Source organism: Salvelinus sp. IW2-2015, linkage group LG17 (genome assembly GCF_002910315.2).
Source record: "Salvelinus sp. IW2-2015 linkage group LG17, ASM291031v2, whole genome shotgun sequence".
NCBI lineage: Eukaryota > Metazoa > Chordata > Actinopteri > Salmoniformes > Salmonidae > Salvelinus > Salvelinus sp. IW2-2015.
The window spans coordinates 40,274,691-40,300,767 of NC_036857.1; the positions used below are offsets into that span (position 1 = coordinate 40,274,691).

General features: G+C 43.1%; 1 protein-coding gene across 2 annotated transcripts in view; it reads left to right on the forward strand.

Annotated features, from left to right (window-relative positions):
* LOC111976270 (proline-rich protein 12) overlaps positions 1–26,077 on the forward strand; it is a 49,963-nt gene that overhangs the window by 21,533 nt on the left and 2,353 nt on the right. Inside the window, exons 7-14 of one of the 2 annotated variants that reach the window (XM_024005054.2) lie at positions 4,567–5,015; positions 5,165–5,281; positions 6,074–6,204; positions 8,364–8,812; positions 9,564–9,683; positions 17,121–17,218; positions 22,584–22,715; positions 24,320–24,415. In XM_024005054.2, the coding sequence (XP_023860822.1) occupies positions 4,567–5,015; positions 5,165–5,281; positions 6,074–6,204; positions 8,364–8,812; positions 9,564–9,683; positions 17,121–17,218; positions 22,584–22,715; positions 24,320–24,415 (1,592 nt within the window). Of the gene's footprint in view, positions 1–4,566; positions 5,016–5,164; positions 5,282–6,073; positions 6,205–8,363; positions 8,813–9,563; positions 9,684–17,120; positions 17,219–22,135; positions 22,545–22,583; positions 22,716–24,319; positions 24,416–26,077 lie in introns of those variants that run through there. The other variant, XM_070448138.1, reaches the window with a different exon arrangement.

The window sequence follows — 26,077 nt, forward strand, 5'->3', positions numbered from 1 at the left end:
GGATGCCACCTTTCCAACAATTCAGTTAGTGAAATTTCATGCCTGCTAGAGCTGCCCCGGTCAACTGTAAGTGCTGTTATTGTGAAGTGGAAACGTCTAGGAGCAACACTGGCTCAGCTGTGAAGTGGTAGGCCACAGAAGCTTACAGAACGGGACCGCAGAGTGCTGAAGCGCGTAAAAATCGTATTTTCGGTTGCAACACTCACTACCAATTTCCAAGCTGCCTCTGAAAGCAGTGTCAGTACAATAACTTTTTGTCGGTAGCTCCATGAAATGGGTTTCCATGGCTGAGCAGCTGCACACAAGCCTAAGATCACCCTGCGCAGTGCCAAGCGTCGGCTGGAGTGGTATAAAGCTTGCCGCCATTTGACTCTGGAGCAGTGGAAATGCTTTCTCTGGAGTTATGAATCACACTTCATCTGGCAGTCCGATGGACAAAGCTGGGTTAGGCGGATGCCAGGAGAACGCTACCTGCCCCTCTGCGTAGTGCCAAATTTAAAGTTTGGTGGAGGAGGAATAATGGTCTGTTGCTGTTTTTCATGGTTCGGGCTAGGTCCCTTAGTTCCAGTGAAAGGAAATCTTAACGCTACAGCATACAGTGACATTCTAGACAATTCTGTACTTCCAACTTTGTGGCAACAGGTTGTGGAATGCCCTTTCCTTTTTCAGCATGACAATACCTCTGTGCACAAAGTGAGGTCCATACAGAAATGGTTTGTCAAGATCAGTGTGGAAGAACATGAATGGCCTGCACAGAGGCCTGACCTCAACCCCATTGAACACATTTGGGATGAATTCGAGCGCCTACTGCGAGCCAGGCTTAATTACCCAACATCAGTGCCCGACCTCACTAATGCTCTTGTGGCTGAATGGAGAAAGAACCCACAGCAATGTTCCAACATCTAGTGAAAAGTCATCCCAGAAGAGTGGAGGCTGTTATAGAAGCAAAGGGGCGACCGACTACATAGTAATGCCCATGATTTTGGAATCAGATGTTCGAGCGGTACTTTTCGATAATTTTAGTCAGGTAGTGGATGTTGCAAACGATCACTTAGTAGTCATTTTTGGGACATTCCCCACATATTCACTATTTTGGCTGAGACTTAATTGTATACGTAACTGTCCCATAATATCGACTATCGTCTGYTACTGATAGCCTATATGTTTTATTGGCAGAGAATGTATGTAGGCTGTTATATTGTGCATCTCTTTGTGGAACCACCAAAAAAATCTCATTTATTACAATACTTTTCTTCATAGTCTTGTTGTTTCAGCTCGTGCCCCATTTTTCTTAGAATTAATTTTCACGGCTTAGCTCATGAAAAATTATGATTTTAGCCTCTGGCTTTGCAGTTGCTGTAGAATTCGGTAATTGAATCCATTTCCTGTGCACACATAGTAAAGAACTGATTAAATGAAACGATAGCCCAATTGTTATGATATATCTGATAGCTTGAACTAAATCAGACACACTGATCTTTACAGCTGTTTTTGGTTATTTGAATGAATGATAGATACCCATTGCGCTATTCCACACCAAGACAGCCCAAAAATGTTTTGTATCTCAGATTGTTCAGGAAATTCTCACATAGAAGCTTCATTGGGAGGAAGGGTCTTTGACATGCTTTTTACATTTGTGTCACAAACATGGTTTATTTTAGGCCCATTTTAGACCTATACATGCCTTTTGTAAGACCCTATGATCTGTGAACCGAACCATACATCATACAGACATCTTTGTGTAATTATACTCCTTATAGCAAGGATCATCGACTAGATTTAGCCGTTGGACGATTTTCCTTTTCTTGAGTGGCTGGTCAGGGGGCAGGAACATAATTACCAATCATTTAAGAGTGTTGGAGCAGTAATCGAAAGGTTGCTGGATCTAATTCCTGAGCTGACTCAGTGAAAAATCTGTCTGTGCCCTTAAGCAAGGCACTTAACCCTAATAGCTCTTGTCAGTCGCTCTGGATAAGAGTGTCTGCTAAATGTAAATATATTTGTAGACCGCAAATTGACTGCAAGAAGTCCAAACGGCTTTAATATTTGACTAAAACATAATTTCAAACCTTGCTTTCATTTGTTWACTATCACATATCTCTACTATGCGTGGTAATACTTTGGAACAGATTTCCAAAATGTTAATCACTTGGAGCTGATTTGCTGGTGTTTTTACAGTCTTATGTCCAACAATAAAAATAAAAATAAAATAATAATAATTATAACTTTTTTGCTAAACTTGCGGGGGCCAAATAAAATCCCCAGTGGGCCAAATTCGGGCTGCCATTTGGGGAATCCTGCCTTATAGTGGGCTCTCAACTGGAGTATGTCTTAATTCTGAAATAKATTTTTTCACATTAAATTTTTTCAACATATTTAATATCTCAAAAGTACAGTTTTTAAACCTTGTTTGGAACAATATACTCTTCAAACACTCCCATTTCCAAAGTGGGCTCTTGTACTTTGGACGATATGACCCTATTTTATACATAGAAATTTACATTTATAGGTCATTAACCAATCACAGCCCTTATTTAGGATTGCACATTCGGCAAATCGCCAACAGAAGACGTTTCCTTTTAATCAATTTTCCCGTTCATCGTGTTGGTTGTGCACATAACATTTATCARAACTTCAAAATTAGCAGAGAGCCCATTCTGGAAATGTGATGTACCCGTAAAGTATATTCTTTCATAAAATGAACAAAATTAAATTGGGTACTTTTGAGAGATTAATATTTTTAATGTTGAATAAATTAACGTGAGAAATTATATTTCAGAATCTAGACATACTCCATGTGTTAGAACACACTATAACGACACAGATGTTGTCTGTATCATGTACGGTCACGGATCATAGTGTCTTACAGGAGGCATGTACAGTGCCTTCGGAAAGTATTCAGACCCCTTGACTTTTTCCACATTTTGTTACGTTACATCCTTATTCTAAAAATGGATTAAATGAAACAAATTCGTCGTCAATTTACACACTAACCCATAATGACAAAATGAAAACGGTTAATATTTTTTTTGCATATGTATTAAAAATGTAAACACCTTATTTCCTTAAGTATTCAGACCCTTTGCTATGAGAATTGAAATTGAGCTCCGGTGCATCCTGTTTCCATTGATCATCCTTCAGATGATTTGGAAAGGCGCACACCTGTCTTTAGGTCCCACAGTTGACAGTGCATGTCAGAGCAAAAACCAAGCCCTGAGGTCGATGGAATTGTCCGTAGAGCTCCGAGACAGGGTTGTGTCGAGGCACAGATCTGGGGAATGGTACCAAAACATTTCTGCAGCATTGAAGGTCCCGAAGAACACAGKGCTGGTGGTTCCAAAGAAGGGCCTCGGTCAGGGAGGTGACCAAGAACCCATGGTCACTCTGACAGTGTTTCTCTGTGGAGATGGAAGAACCTTCCAGAAGGACAACCATCTCTGCAGCACTCTACCAATCAGGCCTTTATGGTAGAGTGGCCAGACGTAAGTCACTCCTCAGTAAAAGGCACATGACAGCCCGCTTGGAGTTTTCCAAAAGGTACCTAAAGGACTTTTAGACCATGAGAAACAAGATTCTCTGGTCTGATGAAACCAAGATTGAAGTCTTTGGCCTGAATGCCAAGTGTCATGTCTGGAGGAAACCTGGCACCATTCCTATGGTGAAGCATTGTGGTGGCAGCATCATGCTGTGGGGATGTTTTTCAGTGGCAGGGACTGGGAGACTAGTCAGGATTGAGGGAAAGATGAAAGGAGCAAAGTACAGAGACATCCTTAATAAAAACCTGCTCCAGAGCACTCAGGACCGCAGACTGGGCCGAAGGTTCACCTTTCAACCCTAAGCACACGGCCAAGACAACGAAGGAGTGGSTTCGAGACAAGTCACTGAATATCCTTGAGTGGCCCAGCCTGAGCCTGGACGTGAACCGGATCGAACATCCCTGGAGAGACCTGAAAATAGCTGTGCAGCAACGCTCCTTATCCAACCTGACAGAGCTTCAGAGGATCTGAAGAGAAGAGTGGAAGAAGCTCTCCAAATACACGTGTGCTCAACTTGTAGCGTCATACCCAAGAAGACTCAAGGCTTTAATCACTTCCAAAGGTGCTTCAACAAAGTACTGAGTAAATGGTCTGAATACTCATGCAAATGTTATTTCAGATTTGTTTTTAAATATAAATTTGCAAAACTTTATAGAAAATGTTTTTTACTTTGCCATTGTGGGGTGTTGTTGGTAGATTGAGGGGGGAAAAAACAATTCAATCCATTTTAGAATAAGGCTGTAAAATATAAAAATGTGGAAAAAATCAGGGGGTCTGAAAACTTTCCGAATGCACTGTAGAGGTCTAAAAAGGGCCTAAAATGGCCACTTTCATCATGATTTTCTTAGGTTCTTTTTGTGTTTTTGATACAAATTTGAAAAGCATGTTAAACATCCTTCCTCCCAATGTAGTTTCTATGTGAGAATTGACAGAATATTCTATCATCCGAAAAATATTTTTGGGCTGTTATGGCGTGGATTCACATTTTGATTCTTGAAGAAAAATCACCACTTATCTCCTTTTATTCCAGCCTCTGCACCAGTGGCACCAGTCGGTCCCTCACCTCTCTCCGCCTCCCCCGCTCAGTCCTTCTCTCCCTCTCCCCCGCCTTCCCCCTTACTTCTCCTCTCTCTCCCTTCATCACCCCTGCCCCCACAAGAGGCGGCACAACAGAAGCAGTCCCAACCTCCGAGCCCCCTCCCTCCTTCCATTCCTTCTCTTCCTCCTGCTCCCGCCACCCTCCCTCCCTCCTCCCAGACTCCCCCGGCCTCGGATTCCCCCGAGCCAGCACTGGAGCCCCCCGCGTCCCCGGAAGACGCCCCCGCCCCTCAGGTCACCTCGCTGCACGTGGCCCAGAAGCAGGAGGATGCCGCCATTGCTGGAGAGAGCGAGGACGACAAGAGTGAGAGTGGAGGGGAAGGCATTTTCCGAGAGAGGGACGAGTTTGTGGTGCGCGTAGAAGACATCGGAACTATGAAGGTATTTGTGTGTTTGCGTTTTTGTGTAAAATAATTAAGGCATCACTAACCACCAGATCAACAGTTAGATTGTTTCTCAATGTAGTCCATCTGTTCCATAAGTTGATTGTGTGTGTGTTCAGTATGTACTGTATTAAATCCTTTCCCCAGCTGGCCCTGAAGACCGGTCGAGAACCTCCCCCCATCTGGAGGGTGCAGAAAGCCCTGCTGCAGAAGTTCAGCCCTGAGATTAAGAACGGACAGAGGCAGTTCTGTGCCACCAGCAACGTGAGTCAGTCGGTCTGTCCACCCGGCACAGTGGTATCCATACTATTCATACCCCATTTAAAWTTTTTTCTCAAAGAATTTCTTGTTACCGGACCTCACAACCCTAATCTTTAAATTTAGATTTTTACATCAACAAAGAACCTTCAATTCATTGCATTTTCATCTCAATAAATACATTCACTCAATACGATTTGTATTTTTCAAATGATCTTTCTCAGAAACTTTATTTTCCCATACAATAATCTGTACTCTTAATTTTGTGTTCCACTGACCCGACACATGAAGATCACTGCTCAATGTCTACACAGAATGCATGTTTCTGTCTATCAGCAGAGCACGCATCGGAAAATGTCTTAAACATTTCGTAAATGAAAATGAGCGTTGCATAGTACAAGTCCGGATAGTCTCTTCCAGTACCGTTTCCAAAATGAGGTGCCAAAGGTGCCACTGACGTTCCACATGAAGATCACTGCTTTGTCCAACTGTGTGATTGTTGGTTTCAGGTCTTCTTAATTGCAGTCGCTGAGCATCTTACGAGTGCTATATCATAGTGACGTTATTCCTGAGATCTAAAACTGTTCCTAGATCAGCATTTTTCGTTTTCGATGATAAGAAATGGACAGTGGGAACCTGGTCCTACTCAGACACTATGAATATAGAATCAAATAAACTGCAATAAAGATGACCTGGAACAGACCCACTGATTTGTGTGGACACCAGGATGACTATCTGTTAAATAAGTAGCTATTAGGCATCCCAATAAACAAAATGGCTGCTCTTTCTTTTTCTTAGTATCTGGGCTACTTTGGAGATGCCAAGAGGCGATACCAGCGCCTGTACGTCAAGTTCCTGGAGAACATCAACAAGAAGGACTATGTGAGAGTGTGCTCTCGACGACCCTGGCACAGACCATCCGGACTGAGGTACGCATCTATACACCTATTTCCCGACCACGCCATACGATCACATGCAACTTCAAATGCACCTCGTGCAAGTTAACACATAATCAGATGGTTATCGTCAGAGGATTGATTACCTAGCAAGCCAGTGAGTTAAGGTAAAATCACAAATAGAGCTAGATAAAGCCAGAACAATAATATACATGCCTATAGCCATCGGTCTTGCGTGAAAATGGCTTTATTTTAMACATGTACAGTTGAAGTCGGAGGTTTACATACACTTTAGCCAAATACATTTAAACTCAGTTTTTCACAATTCCTGACATTTAATCCTAGTAAAAATTCCATGTCTTAGGTCAGTTAGGATCATCACTTTATTTTAAGAATGTGAAATGTCAGAATAATAGTGAGTGATTTATTTCAGCTTTTATTTCTTTCATCACATTCCCAGTGGGTCAGAAGTTTACATAAACTCAATTAGCCCATTCCTCCTGACAGCTGGTGTAACCGAGTCAGGTTTGTAGGCCTCCTGGCTCGCACACACTTTTTCAGTTCTGGCAAGAAATTTTCGATAGGATTGAGGTCAGGGCTTTTTGATGGCCACTCTAATACCTTGACTTTGTTGTCCTTAAGCCATTTTGCCACAACTTTGGAAATATGCTTGGGGTCATTGTCCATTTGGAAGACCCATTTGCGACCAAGCTTTAACTTCCTGACTGATGTCTTGAGATGTTGCTTCAATATATACACATAATTTTCCTTCCTCATGAGGCCATCCATTTTGTGAAGTGCAGTCCCTCCTGCAGCAAAGCACCCACACAACATGATGCTGCCACCCGCGTTCTTCATGGTTGGGATGGTATTTTCGGCTTGCAAGCATCCCCCTTTTTCCTCCAAACATAACGATGGTCATTATGGCCAAACAGTTCTATTTTTGTTTCATCAGACCAGAGGACATTTCTCCAAAAAGTACGATCTTTGTCCCCATGTGCAGTTGCATTCCGTAGTCTGGCTTTTTTTATGGCGGTTTTGGAGCAGTGGCTTCTTCCTTGCTGAGTGGCCTTTCAGGTTATGCGATATAGGACTCGTTTTACTGTGGATATAGATCATTTTGTACCTGTTTCCTTATGCATCTTCACAAGGTCCTTTGCTGTTGTTCTGGGATTGATTTGCACTTTTCGCACCAAAGTACGTTCATCTCTAGGAGACAGAAGGTGTCTCCTTCCTGAGTGGTATGACGGCTGCATGGTCCCATGGTGTTTATACTTGCGTATTATTGTTTGTACAAATGAACGTGGTACCTTCAGGCGTTTGGAAATTGCTCCCAAGGATGAACCAGAGTTGGAGGTCTACAATATTTTTTCTGAGGTCTTGGCTGATTTATTTAGATTTTCTCATGATGTCAAGCAAAGAGGCACTGAGTTTGAAGGTAGGCCTTGAAATACATCCACAGGTACACCTCCAATTGACTCAAATGATGTCAATTAGCCTATCAGAAGCTTCTAATGCCATGACATCATTTTCTGGAYTTTTCCAAGCTGTTTAAAGGCACAGTCAACTTAGTGTATGTAAACTTCTGACCCACTGGAATTGTGATGGTGAAATAATCTGTCTGTAAACAGTTGTTGGAAAAACTGCTTGTGTCATGCACAAAGTAGATGTCCTAACCGAATTGCCAAAACTATATTTTGTTAACAAGAAATGTGTGGAGTGGTTGAAAAACGAGATTTAWTGACTCCAACCTATGTGTATGTAAAGTTCCGACTTCAACTGTACATTGTATATGCCTTCACTTCTCAAAGGTTTTCTTCCTACTTGTCATTGAACAGTTCATAGGACAGTGTTGTCCGAAAGATATGTCTGGACATTTTTTTACTTGCACCTTTTAAATATAAATTTCAGAGCGTGCTGTCCTGTTGAATGTCCAAGGACAAGGCATAAGAGGAAAATACTAGCCTAAAGAGCTAACATGGTGTTTGTACTTCCATCTAGCCATCCAGTGTTCGCAAAAATCTGAAGTAGCCAGCATACTGAAAGTTGCCAGCTAGGGGGGTGAGAGGGCATGACCCCCACAAAATTAGGGTTAGTAGTCATCTATTTGGTTGGAAGTGGGTGGTTATAGAACTGGACATCTGAAATATGGTTGCTTTCTCTTTATTCAATTCTCTACTCTTCTTCAACAGGCAACAGGCCCTCCCCAAAATGGCGTCTCCGCTTCTCACCACCCAGACCCCGCCTCGAGCTGAGAAGGAGGAGAGGGAGCAGCGAGTGGCACCGGTGCAGCGTGAGCCCAGGGAGAGAACAAGGGCAAAGAACGAACAGCGAGAAAAGGAGAAGGCGGCTGCGTTAGTGAAAGAGGAGGGGGAGAAAGAGAAGCAGAGAGAGAAAGAGAAGAGGGTGCAGCCGTCTCAGAAGCCCGAGAAACGGGCCGCCACAGTGGCAACGACAGAACGAGGGAAGGGGAAGGAGAAGAAAGGGGGAGTGGAGAAAGGGAAGAAGGTAGAGCACCCTCCCAAGTCGAAGCCAGCCAAGGTCAAGGCGGAACCTCTTCCGAAAAAGAGGAAGTGGCTGAAGGGGGTCCCCTCGTCGTCTGATTCCGACTCATCTGAGGAGGCAGCCAGCGAGGATGAGAGTAAGAAGCGTTTTTTTGCCTGTAGGGCCAGTTTCTTAGACACAGATTAAGCCTAGTCCAGGACTAAAACGCATTCTCAATGGAGTTTCTCGGAGTAAAAAGCTATTTCCATTGAGGCTAGTCATAAACTGTGTCCGGGAATGTAGCCTGTAATACTTTATTCTTTTGTGAAGCAGTTTTGAACTGATTATTGATAGTTACACCATAACACTATACAGCGCACTACTTTTGACCAGAGCCCTATGGGCCCTCGTAAGTGCCTTCAAAGTATTCATACCCTTTGACTTATTCCACATTTTGTTGTTAAAGCCTGAATTCAAAATGGATTACAGTTATATTTTTCTCACCCATCCATCTTCTCACAATACCTCATTATGAAAAAGTGAAAACATATTTTTTGAAATGTCTGTATCTGCCCTATAATAAATGGAATAGGTGCGCCAGGCAGTGAATAGAAGGGAAGACGAAAATAAGCTTTCAGGAATGTGTTGGGCAAATAGGTAGAGCTGTGTGTGTAGGGTTGTCACGATAATACGGTACAACATTTTCCATGGCATAAAGGAAAACACAATGCAGACTAAGCTCTTTGGCCATTTAGGAGTGTTATGTTACATTGTGTGCTATAGCTTGGAGATGAAACAAATGGGACTCTGGGTTACAACATAAGAAACCATTATGCCTGTTTTCCTCAATTTCTGCTACAGGTATTGTGACAACACTGTGTGTGTGTGTGTGTGTGTAACCTCTGCAGTGACAGTGCAAGGCAGGGTGAACAACCGGGCCATGCGGGAGATGTTCAGGAGCTATGTGGAGATGCTGGTCAGCACGGCCCTGGACCCCGACATGATCCAAGCCCTGGAGGATACAGAAGGTGAGCGCTCAACACACACACATACACACACACACACACGGCCCTGGACCTCGACATGATCCAAACCGTGGAGGACACAGACGGTGAGAGCAGAACCCGCACACCGCACAATACACAAACAGCCCTGAGGGGTGAACCACAAAGCTGGATAGAGAAGTTACTGTGCTAACTTTTGGTCAATTCCTTGTTTAACTTGGGATAACCGTTGACACGAAGGTGGCTCACCTTTCAGTACATTTCTATGGCAACGAATGCTTTAGCTTTAACCTGCTAACTCTTCATCCTGAATGAAGTGTTTGAGTTGAGGACCAATCAAATTAGATTCCATCACTCTCGCAAAAAGAAATGGGCCATCATCCTTTTCTCCGGACCATATTTGAGGAAGATGACTGATTTTAAAATATTTTTATTAGTCAGGTGTTCTTTTGTTAAAAATAGTCATTAAAATACATGCATTTGAAACTCCATGCTCTGTAAAACTTTCGTATGACCTATCAATATTATTATTATTTTTAATTAGGAGTGGTGGAAAAGGGGTTTGTGCATTGATAAGCACACCAAAGACAACATTAACAATATAATTCATTAAAGAATGATGGCACTTCTAATAGCCTATTTCCCACCATATCCTGCTGAATTTGCTTTGATTACAATCTCAACTGGGTTTGGAAAATGTATTTTTTGTTTACAATGAAAGGTAAAGTTACCCAGAAGGATTTTGACATAAGCGCTGGGAACTTTGCCCTTGTCAGTTGTTCATATCTCAATTTAATGTGTGTGACGCTTTTCTGAATAAAGTTGAGTTGGGGAAAATGTTTATTATGCCTTACTTTCCTTTGCAGCCTTTTGCTAGATCCACCTGGTAACCAAATGACTTAGGCTAATATATTATGGACATTTCTTTGAGATGATGTAAGAAAGGCGGAGAGTAACTGTGCACCTTCCAAAAATATAATTGATCAGTATCGCAAAAAAATTATTTTTTCGTGATATGGATTTTTGTCAATATCGTCATAGTTTACTCTGTCGTCTCTTTCCCTGTCTCCTGTTGCAGCTGCTTCCCACGCACACAAAGCCTTGCAGCGCACTCAAGCAGCACAGTTCTTCCTCCCCACTGTTAGATTCAAAATAAGTTTGCATGCTGCTCTGTTAGGTCAAATGCAGTTAACCGATTGTTCCAAACAAGAACAATGCTGCTTTCCACTTTGCTTCTTAAATTCCATTCTACTTTTATGATTCCAACAGTAGACTCGTGTTTTGATCTATATCGCAAATCAGACCGCTATATTTGGTAAAAGAAATAGCAATTAAATTTTTTGGCCTATATCATGTAGCCCTGGCCTAGGTCATGTTCATTAGGCTCCAAATGGAAGAAATTGGACTGAAATGGGTAGGGACTATTTGGAACTGATCATGGCGTGTCCTAATGAACACGGACAGCCCTTTTCAGGAGCGCTCAAAGTTACAGAATGTTCAGATATGATGATCTATCATGTCTGATCTATTCATAACATCGCTAACTGAAAACATTCTGAATTTTTCACCTCATTCGCCTCACATCCCAGTGGCACCCAGAGAGTTAAAGTTTGGATTTGTCCATAACAAGTGCAGAAAGTGTAACTTACCCGCCACCCTTTGGACAAATCCTAACTTTCCTATGCCCCTTGGGGCAGAGAAAGGTTCAACACTGAAGGAATGGACATTAATCTTGCAATATGTCAAGGATTTTTGTCAAGTACAAGTTGCCTCATGCATATCCCAAGTTGAGGATTTGGCCCTAAGTCATTCTTGTTATGAGTTAGATGTAATTGACATAAAGGGACACTGTAGTCCGATTCACACTATAGGGCTGAACTGGGCTAGCCTGGTTACGGGCTAGCCGTAGCTAATCAAATCAAAGTTTATTTGTCACGTGCGCCGAATACAACAGGTGTAGACCTTACAGTGAAATGCTTACTTACAGGCTCTAACCAATGGTGCGAGAAAATAAAAGGTGTGTGTGTAGGTAAGTAAAGAAATAAAACAACAGTAAAAATACATTTGAAAAAAGAGTAGCAAGGCTATATACAGACACCTGTTAGTTAGGCTTATTGAGGTAGTATGTACATGTAGGTATCGTTAAAGTGACTATGCATATGTGATGAACAGAGATTAGCAGAAGCGTAAAAAGAGGGGGTGGTGGGACACAATGCAGATAGCCCGGTTAGCCAATGTGCGGGAGCACTGGTTGGTCGGGCCAATTTAGGTAGTATTTCCATGAATGTATAGTTAAAGTGACTATGCATATAAGATAAGCAGAGAGTAGCAGCAGTGTAAAAGAGGGGTTGYGGGGGCACACAATGCAAATAGTCTGTTCAGGAGTCTTATGAGTTGGGGGTAAAAACTGTTGAGAAGCCTTTTTGTCCTAGACTTGGCATTTTTAGGGCCTTCCTCTGACAACGCCTGGTGTAGAGGTCCTGGATGGCAGGCAGCTTTGCCCCAGTGATGTAATGGGCCATACGCACTACCCTCTGAAGTGCCTTGCGGTCGGAGGCCGAGCAATTGCCGTACCAGGCAGTGATGCAACCGGTCAGGATGCTCTCGATGTTGCAGCTGTAGAACCTTTTGAGGATCTCAGGACCCATGCCAAATCTTTTTAGTTTCCTGAGGGGGAATATGCTTTGTCGTGCCCTCTTCACGACTGTCTTGGTGTGTTTGGACCATTCTTCTAGTTTGTTGTTGATGTGGACACCAAGGAATTTGAACCTCTCAACCTGCTCCACTACAGCCCCGTCGATGAGAATGGGGACGTGCTCAGTGCTCCTTTTCCTGTAGTCCACAATCATCTCCTTAGTCTTGGTTACGTTGAGGGATATGTTGTTATTCTGGCACCACCTGGCCAGGTCTCTGACCTCCTCCCTATAGGCTGTCTCGTCGGTGATCAGGCCTACCACTGTTGTGTCGTCAGCAAACTTAATGATGGTGTTGGAGGCATGCCTGGCCATGCAGTCGTGGGTGAACAGGAGTACAGGAGGGAACTGAGCACGCCCCCCTGGGGAGCTCCAGTGTTGAGGATCAGCGTGGCAGATGTGTTGCTACCTACCCTCACCACCTGGGGGCGGCTTGTCAGAAAGTCCAGAATTCAGTTGCAGAGGGAGGTTTTTAGTCCCAGGTTCCTTAGCTTGGTGATGAGCTTTGAGGGTACTATGGTGTTGAACGCTGAGCTGTAGTCAATGAACAGCATTCTCACATAGGTGTTCCTTTTGTCCAGGTGGGAAAGGGCAGTGTGGAGTGCAATAGGGATTGCATCTGTGGATCTGTTTGGGCGGTATGCAAATTGGAGTGGGTCTAGGGTTTCTGGGATAATGGTGTTGATGTGAGCCATTACCAGCCTTTCAAAGCACTTCATGGCTACGGACGTGAGTGCTACGGGTCTGTAGTCATTTAGGCAGGTTGCCTTTGTGTTCTTGGGCACAGGGACTATGGTGTTCTGCATGTTGGTATTACAGACTCAATCAGGGACATGTTGAAAATGTCAGTGAAGACACCTGCCAGTTGGTCAGCACATGGTCGGAGCACACGCCCTGGTAATCCGTCTGGCCCCGCAGCCTTGTGTATGTTGACCTGTTTAAAGGTCTTACTCACGTCGGCTAGGGAGAGCGTGATCACACAGTCTTCCGGAACAGCTGATGCTCTCATGCATGCCTCAGTGTTGCTTGCCTCGAAGCGAGCATAGAAGTGATTCAGCTCGTCTGGTAGGCTCGTGTCACTGGGAAGCTCGCGGCTGTGCTTCCCTTTGTAGTCTGTAATAGTTTGCAAGCTCTGCCACATCCGACAAGCGTCGGAGCCGGTGTAGTATGATTCAATCTTAGCCCTGTATTGACGCTTTGCCTGTTTGATGGTTCGTCGCAGGGCATAGCGGGATTTCTTGTAAGCTTCCGAGTTAGAGTCCCGCACCTTGAAAGCGGCAGCTCTACCCTTTAGCTCAGTGCGAATGTTGCCTGTAATCCATGGCTTCTGGTTGGGGTATGTACGTACAGTCACTGTGGGGACGACGTCCTCAATACATTTATTGATAAAGCTGGAACCATTCTAGAAAGGACAAGGCGAGAAGAAAGTATCTGAGTCAGCACAGTGTGATTTGGGTCGGCCATACAGTGTGAATAAGGTACAGTGTGTGTTCGGGATAGTTTCTGACCTTTAGCCTTGATTGTTTCGTGCTCATTTCTGAAAAGCAAATAGTGTTATATCAGCTGTAATATGTCGGTAAAGAGTTTGATAAGGGAAGGCACTGCCAAACGTTCAAATGTTCATTTGAATGGAAACAGTGATGTTTTGAACGACCAGTTGAATGTTGTGATTATGGTAATTGTTCGGTTTTGAGATTTCAAATGGTCAAACCCATATAGGGTTGCAAAGGGTTGGGAATTTTCCATGGGAAGTTCAGCCCAGGAATTTTGGGAATTTTGCTTAACTTATAACAGTGAACCTTTTTTGTGGGATACACATAAGGCAATTCTAGGTCTTGTGGCATATTTTGGTTAAACTATCCCCAATTCAATGGAATTGCAACCTTCTGCATGCACAGTGCATTCTTCCATTACATGTACAGCTGATTCTCAAGATCCTGCACACTAATGAGATTCTATTGAGCCCACACTACTACACTGTCTGAGCCAAGGACTACATGCTTTCTGGTAAGTTTTGATTACAATACTGGGTGGGGTGAATATATTTTATATGACATGCATGATTTGTTGTTAACTAGTAAATAGTAGCCTACAGCAAAGCGTTTAAGTAATTTCTAACTTGTTAACAATTTCTGCTAGTTAGTTTTTGCTACCATGTGGGTTTTAGCTTGCTTGAGCCTGCTAACTGAGGAGGGTTAATTCACCAGTTTCCATACATGTTTCATTTGAAAACATTTATCTTACAAAGGAGTTGTTTAATCTAACTGCTTAACTATTTATCTGTACATGGAATTGTATTCGTTTTTTWWWWWAATTTCTTTTCTAATCTTCACAGGAAAATGCCACGGGCACTATCTGATGTGTGGAGACATTTCACTGCAGCTAATGTAGAAGGAAAAGCTGTGTACATTTGCAAATACTGTGCCAAATCATATGTGAAGAATGCAACAAAGATGCAGAATCATCTGGCCAAGTGCATAAAGTTCCCTCAGCGCACACAACATGCAACCTCTGACAAAAGGTCCTCTACTTTTATTTGAGGTGAAAATGATGAATCGGACACCTTATCGATAGCAACAGCTCATGGTCCTCTTGGAATCAGATGTTTTTTTTTACTCAATGGAGGAACATAGTTAGAGAAATGCTGATGGATGTCTTGCTCGAGCTGTGTATGCAACTGGTTCACCTCTGCTCACAGGCAATGTGTATTGTAAGAGATTTGTGAATGTTCTTCGCCCAGCATACACTCCTCCAACCAGACATGCTTTATCTACTCATTTGCTGGACACAGAGTTCCACAGAGTTGAAATGATAGAGAAAGCAGACTGTATTGCAATCATCTGATGGGTGGTTGAATGTTTGTGGGCAAGGAATAATTAACTACATCATCTCCACCCCTCAACCAGTATTCTACAAGAGCACAGACACAAGGGACAACAGACACCGGTCTCTACATTGCAGATGAGTTTGAAGGCAGTCATCAATGACCTTGGACAACAGAAGGTATTTGCACTGGTGACTGACAATTCTGCGAACATGAAGGCTGCTTGGTCTAAAGTGGAGGAGTCCTACCCTCACATCACACCCATTGGCTGTGCTGCTCATGCATTGAAACTGCTCCTCAAGGACATCATGGCACTGAAAACAATGGATACACTCTACAAGAGAGCCAAGGAAATGGTTAGGTATGTGAAGGGTCATCAAGTTATAGCAGCAATCTACCTCACCAAGGAAAGTGAGAAGAATAAGAGCACCACATTGAAGCTGCCCAGCAACTACTGTTGGGGTGTCATGTTTGACAGTCTCCTGAAGGGGAAGGAGTCTCTCCAAGCTGTATCAGTCTGCCGATATGGACAGCCCCATCAAGAGGATCCTACGGGATGACTTATTTTGGGAGAGAGTGGTAAGCAGCCTGAAACTCCTGAAACCTATAGCAGCCATTGCACGGATTGAGGGAGACAATGCCATCCTGTCTGATGTTCAGACTCTGCTTGCAGATGTAAGAGAAGATATCTGTACTGCCCTGCCCACTTCACTGTTGCTCTAAGCAGAGGAAACTGAAGTTCTGAAATACATGAAAAAGCGTGAAGACTTCTGCCTAAAGCCCATAAACAATGGATACATGTTGGACCCCACGCTGGCAAGAGCATCCTGTCTGGTGCAGAGATCAACAAAGCCTATACTACCGTGTCTCGCCACCTTGGCCTGGAAGAGGGCAAGGTTCTTGGCAGTCTGGCGAAGTACACTTCCAAGCAAGGGCTTTGGAATGGCACCATAGGCAATTTGGCAGTCGTGCCAATATATCTCATCAGCCACCTGGTGGAAGGGACTTTGTGGATCTGAGGCTCTTTCCCCTGTTGCCTCCATCATCCTCCAAATCCCACCAACATCAGCTGCCTCAGAGTGCAACTGCTCCTTGTTTGGGAACARACACACCAAAGCACGCAACAGGCTGACCAATACAAGGGTTGAAAAATTGGTGGCCATCRGGGCAAATTTGAGGCTTTTTGGGGCTGACAATGAGCCATCCTCAACAAGGTTAGAACGTGACAGTGAAGATGAGGCCTCAGAGTCCAATGTTCAAGAGGTGGACATTGAGGAGGTCCAGGGAGAAAACATGGAAGCCTGAGAGGAAGACAACCAAAGCTTTAGTTTCTAGACTATCATTTTACAGACGTATGTTGAACATATTTTTGGGAGATGCGATGGATCATTGGGGATCATTCAATATTCCCTTCGTTGTTGTTCAGTGAAGTCATCCCATGTGACGAGTCAACTCATTTAATTKAAGTTCAATTCGTAGCTGAATTGTTTTTTGMTTTTTTTCTATTGGAAGGATTTAATKATTTGCAATTGTCTACTTATGATAAGGAAAAAGGTTTATGTTTCTGTCTCCATATGATATGGTAAATATATCCAATGCAAAAAACATCTACATTTAAATGGTATTAATATTAATTTGCATATATTCCCACGGAAAGTTTCCACCTGAATATTCCCCAAAATGTGCAACTCTACACCCATATTGATCAGGCCACACCCCGCCACACACACCAAACAGGAGCAAACATACCTTGAGGAATGTTGAACAGTGCACAGCATTGTGGGAAAGCGTTAGGTTCAGTACAAACCGTTCCGCAATGTAGCAAAACATTTCATCAACTGAATATGCCCCTGGTTAGCCTCTCCAGGTTTGGAATGATTGACAGTCGTTTGAAACATATCCAATTAATCAGGCTTTCCTCTCCATCTCCATTGGTTCCCTCAGATGAGCTGTACCTCCCTGGAATGAGGAAGATTGATGGCATCATCGTGGAACAGAAGAGGAGACTGATGAGGAGAGTAAACATGAGTACTCAGCACCAGGTAACCTGCTCTGAATATACTGTAAATGTATATATTCTGAACAGAAATATAAAAGCAACATGCCACAATTTTAAAGATTTTACAGTTCATATAAGAAAATCAGTCAATTAAATATTTTTTTTATTTTAAATTCGGCCCTAATCTATGGTTTTTAGTGGTTTGCGAAAGTATTCACCTCCTTTGCATTTTTCCTATTTTGTTGCCTTTACAACCTGGAATTAAAATAGATTTTTTGGGGGGGTTGTATCATTTGATTTACACAACATGCCTACCATTTTGAAGATGCAAAATATTTTTTGTGAAACAAACAAGAAATAAGACAAAAAAACTGAACTTGAGTGTGCATAACTGTTCACCCCCAAAGTCAATACTTTGTAGAGTCACCTTTTGCAGCAATTACAGCTGCAAGTCTCTTGGGGTATGTCTCTATAAGCTTGGCACATCTATCCACTGGGATTTTTGCCCATTCGTCAAGGAAAAACTGCCTCAGCTCCTTCAAGTTGGATGGGTTACACTGGTGTACAGCAATCTTAGTCATATCACATATTCTCAATTGGATTTAGGTCTGGGCTTTGACTAGGCCATACCAAGACATTTAAATGTTTCCCCTTAAACCACTCAAGTGTTGCTTTAGCAGTAGGCTTAGGGTCATTGTCTTGCTGGAAGGTGAACTTCTGACCAGTCTAAAATCTCTGGAAGACTGAAACAGGTTTCCCTCAAGAATTTCCTGTATTTAGCGCCATCCTTCATTCCTTCAATTCTGACCAGTTTCCCAGTCCCTGTCGATGCAAAAACTTCCCCACAGGGATGGTGTTCTCGGGTTGATGAGACTTGTTGGGTTTTTCGCCAGACATAGCGTTTTCCTTGTTGGCCAAAAAGCTACATTTTTGGCCAACAACACCTTCTATATGTTTAGGGTGTCTCCCACATGCCTTTTGGCAAACACCAAACGTGTTTTCTGATTTTTTTTCTTTAAGCAATGGCTTTTTTCTGGCCACTCTTCCGTAAAGCCCAGCTCTGTGGAGTGTACYGCTTAAAGTGGTCCTATGGACAGATACTCCAATCTCCGCTGTGGAGCTTTGCAGTTCCTACAGGGTTGTCTTTGGTCTCTTTGTTGCCTCTCTGATTAATGCCCTCCTTGCCTGGTCTGTGAGTTTTGGTGGGTGGCCCTCTCTTGGCAGGTTTGTTGTGGTGCCATATTCTTACAATCTTTTTATCATGGATTTAATGGTGCTCTGTGAGATGTTCAAACTTTTGAATATTTTTTTATAACCCAACCCTGATCTGTACTTCTCCACAACTTTGTCCCTGACCTGTTTGGAGAGCTCCTTGGTTTTCATGGTGCTGRATACTTGGTGGTTCCCRTTGCTGAGTGGTGTTGCAGACTCTGGGGCCTTTCAGAACAGTTGTGTGTGTATTTATACTGAGATCATGTGACAGATCATGTGAGACTTAGATTGCACACAGGTGGACTTTATTTAACTGATTATGTGACTTCTGAAGCTTATTGGTTGCACCAGATCTTATTTAGGGGCTTCATAGCAAAGGGGGTGAATACATATGCATGCACCACTTTTCTGTTTTTTATTTCAGGAAATTTTCTGAAACAAGAAAGGAAAATCTATTTCACTTCACCAATTTGGGCTATTTTGTGTATGTCCATAACATGAAATCCAAATAAAAATCAATTTAAATTACAGGCTGTAACGCAACAAAATAGGAAAAACTCCAAGGGGGATGAATACTTTTGCAAGGCACTGTACATGTCTGGGAATACAGATATGCATCTGTTTGTCACAGATGCCTTTAAAGAAATGGGCCTCACAATGGGCCTTGGATCTCCTCACAGTATCMCTGCATTCAGATTTCCATCGATATAATGCAATTGTGGTTATTGTCRGTAGCTTATGCCTGCCTATACCATAACCCCACCACCACCATAGGGCACTCTGTTCACAACGTTGACATCAGTAAACCGTTTGCCCACACGACGCCAGACATGTGTCCTGTGGTTGGATATACTGCTAAATTCTCTAAAACGAAATTAGAGGRGGCTTATGGTAGAGAAATTAACCATTTTCTGTTAACAGCTCTGGTTGACAATCCTGCAGTCTGAATGCCCAATTGCACTCTCCCTCAACTTGAGACATGTGGAATTGTGTGTTGTGTGACGAAACTGCAAGTTTTAGTGACCTTTTATTGTCCCCCAGCACAAGGTGCACCTGTGTAATGACCACGCTGTTTAATCAGCTTCTTGATATGCCATTATCAGGCCCATTATCAGCATGGACATTTCTAAATGACCCCTAACTTTTGAACGGTAGTGGGCATGCATACACGCACGCACACACTTTGAAGAATCTAAAATATATTTAGATTTGTTTAACACTTTTTMGGGGTTATTATATGATMCCATGTGTGTTATTTCATAGTTTTAATGTCTTCACTATTATTCTACAATGTAGAAAATAGTAAAAATATAAAACCCTTGAATGAGTAGGTGTTCTAAAACGTTTGAGTGATTTAAAAATTATATGTATACAGTTGAAGTCGGAAGTTTACATACACCTTAGCCAAATACATTTAAACTCAGTTTAAATAAGAATAATAGTAGAGAGAATGATTTATTTCAGATTTTTTTTCTTTCATCACATTCCCAGTGGGTCAGAGGTTTACATACACTCAGTTAGTATTTGGTAGCATTGCCTTTAAATTGTTTAACTTGGGTCAAACGTTTCGGGTAGCCTTCCACAAGCTTCTCACAGTAAGTTGGGTGAATTTTGMCCCYTTRCTCCTGACAGAGCTGGTGTAACTGAGTCAGGTTTGTAGGCCTCCTTGCTCGCACATGCTTTTTCAGTTCTGCCAACAAATTTTCTATGGGTTGAGGTCGAGGCTTTGTGATGGCCACTCCAATACCTTGACTTTGTTGTCCTTAAGCCATTTTGTCACAACTTTGGAAGTATACTTGGGGTCATTGTCCACTTGGAAGACCCATTTGCGATCAAGCTTCAYCTTCCTGACTGATGTCTTGAGATWTTGCTTTAATATATACACATAATTTTCCTGCTTCATGATGCCATCTATTTTGTGAAGTGCACCAGTCCCTCCTGCAGCAAAGCACCCACACAACATGATGCTGCCACCCGCGTTCTTCATGGTTGGGATGGTGTTCTTCAGCTTGCAAGCTTCCTCCTTTTTCCTCCAAACATAATGATGGTCATTATGGCCAAACAGTTCTATTTTTGTTTCTTCAGACCAGAGGACATTTATCCTTGTACCCATGTGCATTTGCATTCCGTAGTCTGGCTTTTTTATGGCGGTTTTGGAGCAGTGGCTTCTTCCTTGCTGAGCGGCCTTTCAGGTTATGTCGATATAGGACTCGTTTTACTGTGGATATAGATACTTTTGTACCTGTTTCCTCCAGCATCTTCACAAGGTCCTTTGCTGTTGTCCTGGGATTGATTTGCACTTTTAACACCAAAGTACATTCAACTCTAGGAGACAGAAGGTGTGTCCTTCCTGAGTGGTATGATGGCTGCGTGGTCCCATGGTGTTTATACTCGCGTACTATTGTTTGTACAGATGAGCGTGGTACCTTCAGGCGTTTGGAAATTGCTCCCAAGGATGAACCGATTGTAGAGGTCTACAATATTTTTTCTGAGGTATTGGTGATTTCTTTTGATTTCCCATGATGTCAAGCACTGAGTTTGAAGGTAGGCCTTGAAATACACCACAGGTACACCTCCAATTGACTCAAATATGTCAATTAGCCTATCAGAAGCTTCTAAAGCCATGACATCATTTTCTGGAATTTTTCAAGCTATTTAAAGGCACAGTCAACTTCGTGTATGTAAACTTCTGACCCACTGGAATTGTGATACAGTGAATTATAAGTGAAATAATCTGTAAACAATTTTTGAAAAATTACTTGTCATGCACAAAGTAATGTCCGAACTGTCTTGCCAAAACTTTAATTTGTTAAAAAAATGTGTGTAGTGGTTGAAAAATTAGTTTTAATGACTCCAACCTAAGTGTTATGTAAATTTCTGACTTCAACTGTGTGTGTGTATATATTTAGCCACCCTTTGCCTTGATGACAGCTTTGCACACTCTTGGCATTCTCTCAACCAGCTTAATGAGGTAGTCACCTGGAATGTATTTAAATTAACAGSTGCGCCTTAAGTTKATTTGTGGAATTTATTTCCTTCATTACTTTAATGATGGACCAACACATTACGTGATTGACTGCTTTAATGATGGACCAGCAGATTATAGGTCAGTCKATATGGAACATTTCAAGAACTTTGAAAGTTTKTTCAAGTGCAGTCGCAAAAACCATCAAGCACTATCATGAAACTGTCTCTCATGAGGACCGCCACAGGAAAGGAAGACCCAGCTACCTCTGCTGCAGAGGATAAGTTCATTGGAGTTACCAGCCTCAGAAATTGCAGCTCAAGTAAATGCTTCAGAGTTCAAGTAACAAACACATCTCAAAATCATCTGTTCAGAGGAGTCTGTGTAAATCTGGCATTCATGGTTGAATTCCTYCAAAGAAATCACTACTAAAGGACACCAATAAGAAGAAGAGACTTGCTTGGGCCAAGAAACYCGAGCAATGGACATTAGACCCGTGGATATCTGTCCTTTTGGTCTGATGAGTCCAAATTTGAGATTTTTGGTTCCAACCGCCGTGTCTTTGTGAGACACAAAGTAGGTGACCAGATCTCCGCATCAATTGTTCCCACCGTGAAGCATGAAGGTGGTGTGATGGTGTGGGCGTGCTTTGCTGGTGACACTGTTTGTGATTTATTTAGAGTTCTTGGTACACTTAACCAGCATGGCTACCACAGCATTCTGCAGCGGTATGCCATCCCATCTGGTTTGCSCTTAGTCCCACTATCATTTGTTTTTCAACAGGAAAATGATCCAAAACACACCTCCAGGCTGTGTAAGGGCTATTTGACCAAGGAGAGTGTGAAGACCAGGTCATCTGATGCAGCACTCCGTCAATCATCCAACCTCAACTCAATTTGAGATGGTTTGTGATAAGTTGGACCGCAGAGTGAAGGAAAAGCAGCCAGCAAGTGCTCAGCATATGTGGGAACTCCTTTAAGACTGTTGGAAAAGCATTCCTCAGGAATGTGGTTGAGAGAATGCCAAGAGTGTGCAAAGCTGTCAAGGCAAAGGGTGGCTAATTTGAAGAATCTAAAATGTAAAATATATTTAGATTTTGTTTAACACCTTTTTTGGTTACTACATGATTCTATGTGTTTTGATGTCATCACTATTATTCTAGTGTAGAAAATAGTACACACTTTTGACTGGTTGTGTGTGGTTTCCTTCCATTTTCTCTCCACCCGTTTAGGAGACCCTGCACATGTATCCTCATATGGCGGCGGACCCCCTGGACTCAGGAGATGTGTGGATGCGGCTCAGTGGGGAGGGCTACAACCGTAAGACCCTTAACAGAGTCAAGAAGAGCCTACCCAAACCGCAGGTGTGTGTTTGTAGGTAGTTCTGATGTAGGTGGTTTTGCATACCAAATATGCCAGATGTTGTTGTGGGGGGAGGCCAGAGGGAGTTGCTCATTTTGGAGGTGGGTTGCTATTTTGATTCCTATATGGTCAGACCTTTGCTGCCAAGTTGCTGAATTACCACCCCATCATGCCTTGATTACCAGTAGGGATYTGACAAATGGAAAACATTTATTTAATGTATAAACTGCTTTATCGGTTTTCCGTTAAAACGATAGAAATTCCTAAAAGTATTGCCACACAGGACACAATAATTGATTCCTCGACTCCTTGCACGTCGCCTACCGACGTCAACTCCCAAGTGTCAAGATTCAGCGTTTGTTTAACAGAGGAGACAAATTTAGATGCTGTACTGTCAAGAACATAAACACTCGCATCTTTCATAGCGAGCTAGCGAGGGACGGAGAGAGGGAAGGGTCACGATAGAGTCAGGTCGGCCACCAGGCAGACATTCAGAATCGTGTACTAGGCCTGTCTATTGGCAATCAATAGCTGTATCTCACAGTTTCTATCTCACAATGTCTCTCAACTTCTGTGAAGCGGGGCCTATCATCAATGAATAGGCTAGGATATTGAGATGCGCGAGATACAACATTTCAGTCACACACAGTATGTGTGCAGGTTCGCTTCACGCTTTTCACAGCGTGGTAGTCACGGGAGCTAAACAGCGGAGAAGTTGAGCCTCGCGCGTCAACCCTTTTGGTAATTGCGGAAATTGACCCACTATGCTGTTTACTTTCTATGTAAATTTAAAATAAATAATAATTGGGTTATTGATTCTTCTTAGCGTTAAGGATCCCAATTTTGTTTAAACGTTCAAATCAAACTTTGTCACATGCGCCGTGAAATGCTTACTTACAAGCCCTTCACCAACAATGCAGTTCAAGAACGAGTTAAGAAAATATTTACCAAATAAACTGAAGTAACACAATAACAAGAACGAGGCTATATATAGGTGGTACCACTAACGAGTCAATGTGCAGGGGTACAGGTTAGTCCAGGTAATTTGTACACCAGTGCAAAGTTGTGGTACTGATGTTTGGGAGCCTCGGCCGTGTACATAGGCTTGTGACGGTACATGGCCTTCAGATTGCAGGCCTGCGTAAGACAGGCAAAGCAGCTAGCTAGTTACTGCTCCGTGTCAGCTGTCATGGGCAGCATAGCTGTATGGAGAAGGTGCTTGCTGTATCCCTGACTGTCCATATACATTGACTTCAGAAAGTATTCTCAACCCTAGACTTCTTCAAGATTTTGTTGTTTCAATTCAATTCTTCGACTGTAATGTAATTTGTGGATTCAAATAAAGTATTTTGGGTGGGTGTTTTTGAGGGGGCGGGTGTGTTTGTGGGTATTTGCAGTGAGTGGGTGTTTTGCGTTCAAGGCATTACCAACAATCAGTTCAACAGCTGCTAGGRTGCGTTGCCCATCTCTCCCATAAGTTGGTAGTTTGTTTGTAGGTATTTGCAGGTGTGTGTCATGTGCATTCTCATGTCGCACTGTTGAACCTTTGATTATATAGGTGAATTTTATTCTCTCCATATATTGTTTTTAATCTGTCTTCCCCCAGGACCTTAAACTGTCAACAGAATCATGTCGGATCTACAGCCTCTATCACTCCCTGCATCATTATAAATATCATACTTTCTTGCACTGCAAGAAAGAGGTAAGGACGTCCGCCCTGTATTTTATATTATTGTAATAGATACACCTATTTGATATATACACTGCTCAAAAAAATAAAGGGAACACTTAAACAACACAATGTAACTCCAAGTCAATCACACTTCTGTGAAATCAAACTGTCCACTTAGGAAGCAGCACTGATTGACAATAAATTTCACATGCTGTTGTGCAAATGGAATAGACAACAGGTGGAAATTATAGGCAATTAGCAAGACACCCCCAATAAAGGAGTGGTTCTGCAGGTGGTGACCACAGACCACTTCTCAGTTCCTATGCTTCCTGGCTGATGTTTTGGTCACTTTTGAATGCTGGCGGTGCTTTCACTCTAGTGGTAGCATGAGACGGAGTCTACAACCCACACAAGTGGCTCAGGTAGTGCAGCTCATCCAGGATGGCACATCAATGCGAGCTGTGGCAAGAAGGTTTGCTGTGTCTGTCAGCGTAGTGTCCAGAGCATGGAGACGCTACCAGGAGACAGGCCAGTACATCAGGTGACGTGGAGGAGGCCGTAGGAGGGCAACAACCCCGCAGCAGGACCGCTACCTCCGCCTTTGTGCAAGGAGGAGCAGGAGGAGCACTGCCAGAGCCCTGCAAAATGACCTCCAGCAGGCCACAAATGTGCATGTGTCTGCTCAAACGGTCAGAAACAGACTCCATGAGGGTGGTATGAGGGCCCGACGTCCACTGGTGGGGGTTGTGCTTACAGCCCAACACCGTGCAGGACGTTTGGCATTTGCCAGAGAACACCAAGATTGGCAAATTCGCCACTGGCGCCCTGTGCTCTTCACAGATGAAAGCAGGTTCACGCTGAGCACATGTGACAGACGTGACAGAGTCTGGAGACGCCYTGGAGAACGTTCTSCTGCCTGCAACATCCTCCAGCATGACCGGTTTGGCGGTGGGTCAGTCATGGTGTGGGGTGGCATTTCTTTGGGGGGCCGCACAGCCCTCCATGTGCTCGCCAGAGGTAGCCTGACTGCCATTAGGTACCGAGATGAGATCCTCAGACCCCTTGTGAGACCATATGCTGGTGCGGTTGGCCCTGGGTTCCTCCTAATGCAAGACAATGCTCGACCTCATGTGGCTGGAGTGTGTCAGCAGTTCCTGCAAGAGGAAGGCATTSATGCTATGGACTGGCCCGCCCGTTCCCCAGACCAGAATCCAATTGAGCACATCTGGGACATCATGTCTCACTCCATCCACCAACGCCATGTTGCACCACAGACTGTCCAGGAGTTGGCAGATGCTTTAGTCCAGGTCTGGGAGGAGATCCCTCAGGAGACCATCCGCCACCTCATCAGGAGCATGCCCAGGCATTGTAGGGAGGTCATACAGGCACGTGGAGGCCACACACACTACTGAYCCTCATTTTGACTTGTTTTAAGGACATTACATCAAAGTTGGATCAGCCTGTAGTGTGGTTTTCCACTTTAATTTTGAGTGTGACTCCAAATCCAGACCTCCATGGGTTGATAAATTTGATTTCCATTGATCATTTTTGTGTGATTTTGTTGTCAGCACATTCAACTATGTAAAGAAAAAAGTATTTAATAAGAATATTTCATTCATTCAGATCTAGGATGTGTTATTTTAGTGTTCCCTTTAATTTTTTTGAGCAGTGTATTTCTCTTGTTGATATTGA